Genomic DNA, 10,903 nt, shown 5'->3' with positions numbered 1-10,903 from the left:
CCTGTTCAACAAGGAAAAAAAAAACTTGTAACCCTGAATGCCTAGAATGATAGAAGGAAGCCAGGAATCAGATTTATTTACTCTTTGAGCTTTTGCTTTTTGTTGTTGTTGTATCACAACATCTATAGAGTCATAAACGTAACGCAGTGTTCTCATTCAACAGAGAAACACATGAGTCTGCCTGCCTTGTATTTTATTGCCACCAAGTGGAGCGGTCAGGACATTGCAGGAACTACTTACAGATGTATTTGATTCATTCAGGGGTGGTTATGCAAAAAGCCAAACATCAGAAATCCATAGCTGTCATGTGGAGGGAAGAACGTCTTCAGGCTTAAGTCTTTCACCTCGATGCCTTTGGGGAACTTGATCCAGAACTCACTTAGCAGCGTAACTCATAACATTATTATTATTTACATAAGCGCTTGCCTTTCATGATATCAATCCACATTTCATATGTAATTTTTGGGACACTGAATTATAAAAATGTAATTATATTATGAACGTTGAACGTGTTCTTCTTGAACTCAAACGCTTAAACTGACCCACAACACAACACATACAGTTCATATTACACAAGCTTTGAACTTGTTGTCTGGCGTCACCGTCTGCGTCCCGTCACAGAACATTTGTTAGTATAATCTCAGATTTCATTTTATGGTTTGTAAAAGAAGACGCTTCTCAGTTCAACAGACAGTTTGGACATACGGATTTGCATCTGTTTTACATTCTTAATACCCATTGAGATCATGGAAAAAAGGTTTCAGACATCCACGCTTCATTTAAACTGACAAGTATTCAACTTGGAGGCCACACGGGAGAAAGTCCGATTAATTTTGTATCCTGCTTAATACACACATCCTTAAATACTGCTCACAAATATATATTTTCACTTTACAAAAAGTCTAAGTAAGTTTCTTGTAAAGGCAGGGCACTGTAGATCAAACAGGAGTAAATACTTCTTTTTGGGGACTATTTTTAGACATTAATTAATACACATTTGGTGCATTCTTGAGCATTTACAGCAGCATGAAAGAGTCCAATGCTTGCTCACTTTTATGGTTTTGTACAGTGTGTTTGGCTAATAGCGAACTGCTAACGGAAATACCAAATACACACACTGCTGAGGACATCGCTGCCACTCAGCCGCTTCTAAGCTGGCAGACAGCTTAGTGAGTTTCATTATGTTTTTGGCAAGATTTTGAGCCGATCGCCTGCATACATCTTTTGTTTTTGAGTTTGAGTGACGTGTGTTCATGACACCTTACAGGCGTCTAGACAGGGTTTAGCCAGTTGTGGGTTGTATTCATTCAATCACACAACACAGCAGTGATCGTTGCAGACACACCTGGAGGAGATCTGCACTCTGCTGAGTGCACCTCTCTAGTTAAATATGCCATCTGCCAATAAAGTCAGTTATGGCACATCCTGTTTCTACTTTATAGACCCGTCACATGATCTTTGATCTGTAACTGAGCCACTGCCGGCTTATGGTTCCAGGCATTAGCAGACAGGCAAACTGTGTGTTAAACAAACACTCCTGCTTTATTAGCAAGATTACATTCAATTCTTCGCTTCAAGGCCTTGTGATCTAATGTGTCCTTCTTCGTGGCCTTTATTCAAGCGCACTAAAGGAGGCAGGCACCATAACAAAGCCATGTTTGTAATGCAAGAGCTGCAGCATTCCGCCAAGTCAGGCTGAGGTTTCTGTTTTCTGTTTCAAGTGTGTCGTGGAAAATGTTAACCATTGGACTTAAAACACCCCACCCATGAGGCAAATACACTCCTTCCCTGTGTGAGAGCTGCTACTATGATCTCATAAGCACACAATAGTGGGGTGTGCTGCAGGTGCTGCTGTGTTAAGATCAGTTACAGTAAAGTGTTGCTGGGCTCAGGAGAGGGAGGGTTCGGGCCGATGAGTAACCGTGTTGACGTTACATTTTTCCTGCTTCACAGTTAGCCCTGTGACATATTCATACTCATTCATACAGCGGGAGAGTCACCTGCTCTGCCGTTACCGAGCACAGAAGCGTGACTGACCGGCTTCCCCTCAGAGAAGTAAGTATGACAAATATTCAGTAAGAGCTGGTTTGTTTCTCTTCTTGATGTTGACATGACCTGCAGCAGCAGCTTTGAACCAATAGTTAAGTTGATTTGAGTGTATAAACTGTATTTTCTTGGTTGCTGTGGGATTGAGGCCTTAAGCCTTACCCTCTCTGTTTATTTACTTCAGGGACTTACTGTATTTCATAATTCGAATGATTTGACTATTTAATAAAACAGATATAATATGCTAATCAGGGAGATGTCGAGGGGATTTTGTTACTCATGGACAGAGTTGTTCCCTACAGTTTCCAGAATTTGTGCTAAGTTAACCGGCTGAGAATGGTATCAACCTTCTCTCAGGTATCCTGTTTGAGAATCGCCCTTGAGCAAGGCAGTGAATCATTTCCTGTAGCTGAGTCTGACCTCTTTTTACGGTTCCACCAGCTCTTCATTCGTTCAAACTTTGCCTAGTTAGTGTTTACTAAATGGGACTATAACTATTCTGTTATTTCAATTTACAGTTTTCATGAGTTAAGTTTAATGCGTGCAACCTTTAATAATAATGTCATCATTTCTAACTTTGATGTAACTGTTGGAGTTCTTTCCGTTGGTAAAAGGGTGTTGGTGCACCGGTGTAATTATGTGGCTGTTTTCTGTGAAGGAAGTGAGGCGGGTGTGTCTGGTGTGTGTATTTATCTGAGAAAACAATGACTAATATACCAAGCACTTCAAACAGTGCAGGGTGTATAAGTCCTGAATTTCAAGATGTGCATAGTTACGCACATTGTTAAATAAACACCTGAAAGGTAGTTAACTGTGTTTTTACTTCATTATGGAAGTTCAGTACTCCCGTTTGTGTTTGTTCTGTATAAATCGTTGCGTGCACTTCCTCTATCAAACCTCTCCCTGAGCAACTGATCACCTAACTTCCTTTTTTTTTTACAGATAATGGCCTCCCTGGGTAACATGCTGCCAGAAAAGCAGTTCCAGTGCACCATCTGTCAGCAGGTGTTCACTGACCCGGTCACCACTCCCTGCGGACACAACTTCTGCCAGGCCTGCATCCAGAACGTGTGGGACAGCAGTGAGGTCTGCCAGTGCCCGGCCTGTGACAGACCTTTCACCTCCCGGCCTGAAATAAGCATCAACGCGGCCTTCAAAGAGCTGGCGGACACTTTTAGGCAGGTTACAGTGTGTTCGGTGGCTTCACCGCTGTGTTTGGCCAAACCGGGCGAGGTGGCGTGTGACGTCTGCGCTACGACCTCCATGCAGGTGAGGGCCCTGAAGTCCTGCCTGGTGTGCCTGACCTCATACTGCGAGGCCCACCTGGAGCCCCACCAGAGAGTCGCCACCTTGAAGATCCACAAGCTGATCGAGCCGATGACCAACCTGCAGGACAGGTTGTGCAAGAAGCACGACAGGCTGCTGGAGATGTTCTGCAGGGACGAGCAGAAGTGCGTGTGCCGGTTCTGCACCGAGACGCAGCACAAAGATCACCAGACCGTTACGATAGAGGACGAGAACCGGAAGAGGAAGGTATGCAGGCCTGGAGTATACTCTGTATTATGAGGGTTTAGACCAGGGTGTAGGATGTGCGCCACTGAACGAAGCCTCTGCTTCTGCGTTGGCCTTCTTCGTCAGTTTGGCAAACAGAGACTGTTGTCTTGTAAGCGTTGTTTTCAGCCTCCTTAACCTCCTGTTTGCAGACCGCTACCAACCGGAAAGTTCCTTTAAAAGTGTTTGTGGACTTTGGTGAAGTGGCGCTCAACGTAACATCTTTTACCGCAAATGATGCACACATTTGTCATTCACATTTGTGGCGAAAAAACACCAATTCCTCATGAAAACAGTATATATTTTTTGTCTTTTATTGATGTGGCTATATTTTCCGGGGTCATTGTGAAATAGTCAGACTGTATTCTCTATCTTTGGTGGTTGGCAATGAAATCCTGAATATTAACTTCTGCATGTATGCGTGTGTCTAATAGTCTCATTTGCTAGTAATGTAGGTGGCAAACTTGCAATCTGCCAACTGAAGGTTTCAATGTATGTTCTGCTGGTTTAGGTCCAAATAAAGAAGACCGAGGCGGATTTCCAGCAGATGATTCAGGAACGACTGAAGAAAGTGGAGGAGATCAAAAGCTGTCTGAAGCTCAGCAACGTGAGTCCTATAATGGAAATGTTGATCACTGACACAAAGAGGTTGGACTGTTTGTCACCCGTCGTGTTTGACATCATCAACAAATTGTGTCTCAGTGATTTAAAACAATAAAGCAACAGAAAAGTTGCTGAGAATACAAAAGTAAGGACGTCTTACTCTTTACTGATTTAAAAATACACAGGAAAAAAAAGACAGGGAGACCAATTTATCCAAAAAGCAGCAGCTTCTGTGGACCAGAATGCAATGCAACTACAACGTTTTGGTGTCTGATTAGTCTTTTAACACTTGAATCTAATACTCAAACTAGACTCAAACTTATTGAACACAAGACTGAATCCCTGATTACCAATTGAAAACTTTTATGGAGCAAATGTGAAAGGCATTTTGGGAAATGTAGGAAATCCCTAACAGCTATGGAGCCCAGATGCACACAACGAAGGTTAAAGGAACTATAGTTTGAGGGTGTAAAAAAATGTTTTTGTCCCCGTCTAGACGAGTGCAGAGAAGGAGACGAAGGAGAGCGACCATCTCTTTGCCTCTCTGATTCGCTCCGTCAAGGAGAGACAAACTGAAGTCAACGCGGTGATCAAGGAGAAGCAGAGAGCCGCAGAGCAGAGGGCAGAGGAGCTCGTCGACGAGCTGCAGCAGGAAATCAATGAGCTGCAGAGGAGAAGCGCTGAGCTGGAGGACTTAAGAGACTCCGAGGACAATCTGAACGTCTTACAGGTTACAATCAACACTTGAACTGTGGTGAAAACAGGGGTTTTCAGAAAAGAAAATGGCTGCCCTGAAGGACTTGAATCTCACTATGAACAGCGTACCCCAGATTTAGAGATAAAAAGGCAGAAAGTTCATCCTGTTTGGCTTTAAAATCAATGCAGTACTCAAATTCATACAGTAATATTGAATATATTCACCGTGTCTCCCTCTGGTAGAAGTCTCCCTCTCTCATGTCACCTCCTCCCACCAGAGAGTGGACGGAGATCACCGTCAACCCTGAACTCTGTGTGGGGGTGGCGAGGGGGGCCCTGTCCAAACTGGGCGTCACCCTGAAGAATGAATTGAAGGGCCAGAAGACGGAAGGTGAAGTGAAATGAAAAAGCCCTGTCTCGGTACAGCATGGCACATATTTAATTCAGCCTTCTTTAAAGTTTCACCAACACTTTTATTTTCCTGACAGAGATGAAGAGGATTCAGAAATATGCAGGTAAGACCTCCCTCAACATAATTACGTAGTTTCAGTGTCAGGTCAAATGTATTTCGGCATATTGAATCGCTTTAAAGCATAAATAATATGGTGGGATTGGAAACGTTTTCATTGCTGCCCACTTGTGGTTGTGTCCCAGGTTATTTTTTGAATAAAATCCGTACTGATGTTGTAGGAAGGCGGATCAATCTGTATTTTGAGTGACTGGACTAGTGATCTTTAGCAGTAGAAGTGGACATAGAAGAGGTGTTTTTTGCAGTAGATTTTGTATTATGCCTGCCAGAGAAAATCAAATACCCCCGTATTTTTGACCAATTACCTTGAAATCAATATTGTGACGACATTGTATGAATAACTGTTAGTGCTTTTACAAAATACTTACAGAAGATTTTTTATCAATAAATCAGTAAAGGCAAATAATAGAACAGAACAGTTTTTTCATCACTTTACTGTAACGCAACCTTTAAAACAAGGAAAAGACAACACTTGTGCCATATTACAATATTTTAAAATCTAAGAGGATATCTGGTCTTGTATCATGATATAGATATAATATCGATACATTGCCCAGCCTATTTTATATACATTTAACCCCATTGTGTCTCCCCAGTTGATGTGGTTTTAGACCCGGACACTGCCCATCCAAACATCGTCCTGTCAGCTGACGGAAAGCAGGCGGGCCGCGGCGAGCTGCTGCACATCGTGCCCGACAACCCCCAACGCTTCGACCCCGTCATCTGCGTCCTGGCCAAGAGAGGCTTCCTCTCCGGGAGGTTCTACTTCCAGGTCAGGGTCTTGATTGATGATGGATTGATTGGAGAACGGTGCTGGGAATCAACTTGAAAGTGTTTCGGAAAACCCTCAAATACTGCAGTTTCCATGTTCAGTGTTTCATATTCTCTCGCATTGTCGTTCAGGTTGCGGTGGGGACAAAGACCTTCTGGGACCTGGGCGTGGTCAATGAGTCCGTCAACAGGAAGGGGATGATCACCTCCAAGCCGGAGAATGGCTATTGGACAGTGCGGCTGAGGGCCGGGGAAGAGTACCGCGCTTTGGACTCCCCCTCGGTCCTTCTTTCCCTCAAGGACAAGCCGCAGGTGGTCGGAGTGTTTACGGATTACGAGGAGGGGACCGTGTCGTTCTTTGACGTGGAGGCCAGGGCTCACATCTACACCTTCACCGGGTGCTTGTTCCCGGGGAGGATCTTCCCCTTCTTCAGCCCGGGTGTTTTCGATGAAGGGAAAAATACAGCGGCATTGGTTATCTCATATGTTAATCATCTTTAACCTCATCATGAGACGTAGACTTGAGGATGAGCGTTTGACCGCGTTCTGAAGCTGCAAGAAAGATTTCGTCTTGCAGAACTGATTCAGTATTTGATAATAAGTCTCGTCTTCTCTGTATCTGGGTTTCTACCGAGCATACACCAGCAGGTCTCAAAGGTATAAATCAATCCCGTCCAATACATTGATACTGGGCCGTACCTTGTACCCCCTCAGCCCCCCTGAGACCTTTGAACAATTCATAATAATACAACAACAAAAAACAGTATGACATATTAGCATAACATGTATTTAACATTACATTACATTGACATTAGATAGACAATGTCACATTTCTGACTACAGCTTTAACCGTACTGATCAAAAATGTTATGAGAACAATGTCGACCAGCATGTTTCAATCTGTGTTTCTGTGGTGATTTGTTTACAAAATAAAGAAACTAGTTTTACCCCGCACCCAGAAACCTTCTCTGTTTTGCAAAAACCTTTGCATCAGTTCAGACCGACCGGCCATGTTTCCATGTGCTTTGCATTCTTAGAGGAGATACGGCAAGCCATGCAGGGAGGATAAGGAGGGACGCATTCAGTAAGACACTTTAGTAAGCAGTGCACTACTCTACTCTGCTCTACTATGACTAAGCCAGTGTCTGTGCACGATGTGATCTCATCCCTACTCATCATATTTTAATAACTCGGTGCTGACAATACCTGGTGCTGAGGCATGGACTGGCCTCATCAACAAGGCCCGGCCCACTGACTCTGACTCTTTTCCCTCCCCCAATAGATGTTGTAAAACTGTTCAGCTCTTTCATTCAAAAAAGATACATTGAACTTATTTTTATAGTGTTTTTTTAATATCTTATCTTTTATATCCGTTGTTAAAATGCTAATATTGATTAGTGCAGCATTTGTCTGTGTCTGCTGATGCATGTTGTTTGACAGCAGGGCGCTTATATATAAAACTCTACTTTCCTCAGAATCAAAGAGAGCTGGCTGACAGAAAAAAAAATGTGGATTTTTGCATCATTGTGTGAATTAGCAGTGAGGAGATTAGATAGGGAGATGTCTTGAGGGAAAAAACAGGCAGGCCTGTTTTGAATATTCAAGATGTGTTGTTTTAAAATGCAGAATCAAGATGCAAAAAACAAGAGACGACTAGTTGGGCTCTCTTGCTAGAGAGATTCTTCTTTCTCCATCACAGGTGAGTTTCATTGTCATCACAATAATATAATGATATTTATGGTGGCTTGAATTACCGTTTTTCCTTAATTTGTCTGGAATATATATATATTTTTGTTCATACGCTGTTTTATTTTCTTATAGAAACTGAAGACCATGGAGAGGAGATTGTTTGGCATTCTAGTACTCTCAGGTGAGGTAGTGATGAGCATCAACAATAATCCTTACCAACTTATTGGTACCAACCTTACCAACTAAATCCTTACCTCTTATTAATCCTTACCAACAGTGCATTTCAGATGACTAAGCACATAAACTGTGAGCTCTAATGCCTTTACTTTGCATGGTGCATTGGTTACTCAAATACTGTACAATTTTGGGGTATTGTACTTTACTCGAGGGACATTTATTTATTTATTTCAACCCTTGTCCACAGGTCTGTGCCACTTCACATCCTCTCTTTATCATCGTCAGTACAACTTCATCAACGAAGCCAAAACTTGGCTTGATGCCCGCCAATACTGTAGAGACAAACACACTGATTTGGCCACCATCAACAACGAGGAGGACCTGCAGAAACTACCTCCGATTGAGTCTGGGGTCTCATATGTCTTCTTAGGTTTGTACAGAATTTGGGGTTGGTCGCTGTCGGACGCCGACGACTACAAAGAGGGAGAAAAGGCCTACTGGAAGTGGACAAGTGGTGAACCTTTAGCAAAATGGTGCCGTCTGGGGGACGGCACCATGACCTGGCCCGCTGCTCAGACTTACTGCAGGGAGCGGCACACAGACCTGGCCAGGGTGAGGAACCAGCTTGAGAATGAGGCGCTGCAGATGATGGCGAAGGAGGACCCGGTCTGGATCGGGCTGATGGGGACGTCCTGGGCGTGGTCCGATGGGGGGCGAACCCTCGTTCACACCCTGGAGGCCGCTGAAGCCCTCGTCAAACGGTGACTGTGCCGTACTTGAGGTCAACAGCGAACCTCTCGGAATGATCGACTGGGATTGTGCTGAGGAACTGCCCTTTTTCTGCTACTCTGGTAAACAACACACCCTATGATGTTTACTGTAGAAATCTATATGTCTATTTATGAGCGCTACACATCACAAGGCATTTTTAAAGCAATCAGGAACGACCCCTCGGAGTGCATTATCACTCTTATACCGTGGACACAGGCAGCCTGTGTTTAACAGCCCAGTATCATGGCAGTTCATGCAATAAATAATATACCGTTCACTCTTATATTCTGTCCAGATCCAATGAGGAAACAGTTGGTGAGACTGAGGCTGACCGCCGACTCCTCCGTGGACATGACGGACTCTGCTGTTATGGAGTCAATCATAAAATGGGTGACGTTTACATTCAACCTTTGAGGAATTTCTGACAGCTTGTGTGAATTCATAAAATTTCACTTTATGTTCAACAACCGTCCCAGATAGAGGCGATATCGCCCTCTAACCCGTGATGAAAAATATTAGCAATGTCACCTTTCATGTGTCTTTCCTGCTCCGTAGGTGGAAAGGAAGCTGAGCGATAAAGGAGCGACTAAAGATGTCAAACTGAGCTGGAGGAAGCTTCCGGAGAAGGAGGAAAACCTCAACGAAGAGCCAGAAGAACCAATTGAAGTAGTGTGTGTTCCGTAATTCACACAACCCTTTTTGAAGTTTTGATATCTGCATAATAGATACTTCTTATTTTAATATTATATAATGGCAGTTTTCTCTTAAATGTTCTGTTGCTCTCAGTTAATCTCTGCATATTCTAATTAATGCTAGTTTATATTAAGAGTTTATTATATCCATTGTGTTCAGTTTGCTGTGATAAAACCATAGAATTTATAACTGTTTGCCCAAAGACAGACGGATTGTATTTGTCCAAGCAGAGACAGCATTTGCAATCAAATTTGAAACTTAGCATCTGCTTTGCATCCCTAATGTTAGATGTTGTCGATAGACAAAACATTTCTTTGTGTCTTTGCATCCTGGTGCTTAGAGGGATCAGCCATGCCAGTGAAATAAATTAAATCAGGCTGCTCTTTGAAGGGAAGATGTAATTTGATCAAAAATTCATCTGATTGGACCTCTATGTTGCTTATGTTTATTATTTATAATTTAAATGTCACACAAACATTTGTAGTGCTTTACACAATAAAATATATAAAGATTATTATACGTGTGTGTGTCTGTGTGTGTGTGTGTATGTGCGTGTGTGTGCGTGTGTGTGTGTGTGTGTGTGTGAGACAAATATATATATATAGGTAATATCGTAATTTAGCAAATTGCTTGCTGCTATATTGATATCCAGAATGTCAAATACAGCTCTTTAAATTTACTGCTGTAAAATAAGAGCTCAAATGTTTTAAGATTGGAACAATGGAGGCGTAAAATACCCGTGAAAAGGTATTAAACCTCCACTAGAGCAGGGGTTCTTAACCTTTTTGACCTCGGGGCCCAACTTTTCAAGTACGAAGTGTCCCGGGGCCCATTCAAATATTAACACTATTAGTTTAACTAATTGATCTCATTCTTGGTTTGATTTGTATTCAATAACTATATTGTTACCTGTTCAACTCCACCCCTATTTTGGAGCAAAACCGCCTAAAATAACATACCCAAATTAAAATGGCTGTAGCTTCTGAACCACTGTGACTATATGCATCAAAAGTGTCAGAAAACCTGTAGGTCATATAGAAACAGAGCAGTGGGCCTTTGGAGTCAGTAAAAATTGAAGATTTTTGTCTGCATAAAATAAAAAAGTATCTTTCAGTATAAATAACTGCCTGTGGCTGTGTCTGTACAGGTAAATGACAGTATAGGGCTGTAACTACACTATCAGTGAACAACTGCCTCAAATTTGAAGAAGATTGGACAACGTATGATGATTCTACAGTGTTTCTTCCATGAATCGTGTAATGTTTATGATTCATTAAATGATGTAACACTGTGGTTAAATCATGTAATGTTTATGATTCATTAAATGATGTAACACTGCTGCCCTCTAGTGGTTAAATCATGTAATGTTTATGATTC

At 42.4% G+C, this 10,903-nt stretch overlaps 2 protein-coding genes across 3 annotated transcripts in view; both read left to right on the top strand.

The window, feature by feature from the left end:
* The first annotated feature begins 1,871 nt into the window (after window positions 1-1,871).
* On the top strand, window positions 1,872-7,739 carry LOC116385557 (E3 ubiquitin-protein ligase TRIM39-like). 2 transcript variants are annotated; one of them, XM_031851141.1, is made up of 8 exons: window positions 1,872-2,055; window positions 2,989-3,579; window positions 4,109-4,204; window positions 4,697-4,930; window positions 5,143-5,287; window positions 5,385-5,411; window positions 6,022-6,197; window positions 6,329-7,739. In XM_031851141.1, exons 2-8 carry the CDS (start codon window positions 2,992-2,994, stop codon window positions 6,695-6,697), a joined length of 1,635 nt encoding a protein of 544 aa, XP_031707001.1. In that variant the 5' UTR covers window positions 1,872-2,055; window positions 2,989-2,991; the 3' UTR covers window positions 6,698-7,739. The 2 variants fall into 2 exon arrangements, with proteins under 2 accessions (XP_031707001.1, XP_031707000.1); XM_031851140.1 differs by having other exon boundaries at window positions 5,140-5,287; window positions 6,329-7,737.
* A 1,125-nt stretch (window positions 7,740-8,864) lies between these two features.
* The window catches only part of LOC116385444 (type I phosphatidylinositol 4,5-bisphosphate 4-phosphatase-B-like), an 11,514-nt gene continuing 9,475 nt past the window's right edge, over window positions 8,865-10,903 (top strand). Inside the window, exons 1-3 of the mRNA XM_031850945.1 lie at window positions 8,865-8,913; window positions 9,129-9,223; window positions 9,389-9,499. Coding sequence (XP_031706805.1) covers window positions 8,865-8,913; window positions 9,129-9,223; window positions 9,389-9,499 — 255 coding nt within the window. The remainder of the gene's footprint in view (window positions 8,914-9,128; window positions 9,224-9,388; window positions 9,500-10,903) is intronic.

The sequence above is a fragment of the Anarrhichthys ocellatus genome, unplaced genomic scaffold (assembly GCF_004355925.1).
Source record: "Anarrhichthys ocellatus isolate YVR2014 unplaced genomic scaffold, GSC_Weel_1.0 scaffold11, whole genome shotgun sequence".
Lineage (NCBI taxonomy): Eukaryota > Metazoa > Chordata > Actinopteri > Perciformes > Anarhichadidae > Anarrhichthys > Anarrhichthys ocellatus.
This window is presented reverse-complemented; position numbering and strand designations above follow the sequence as displayed.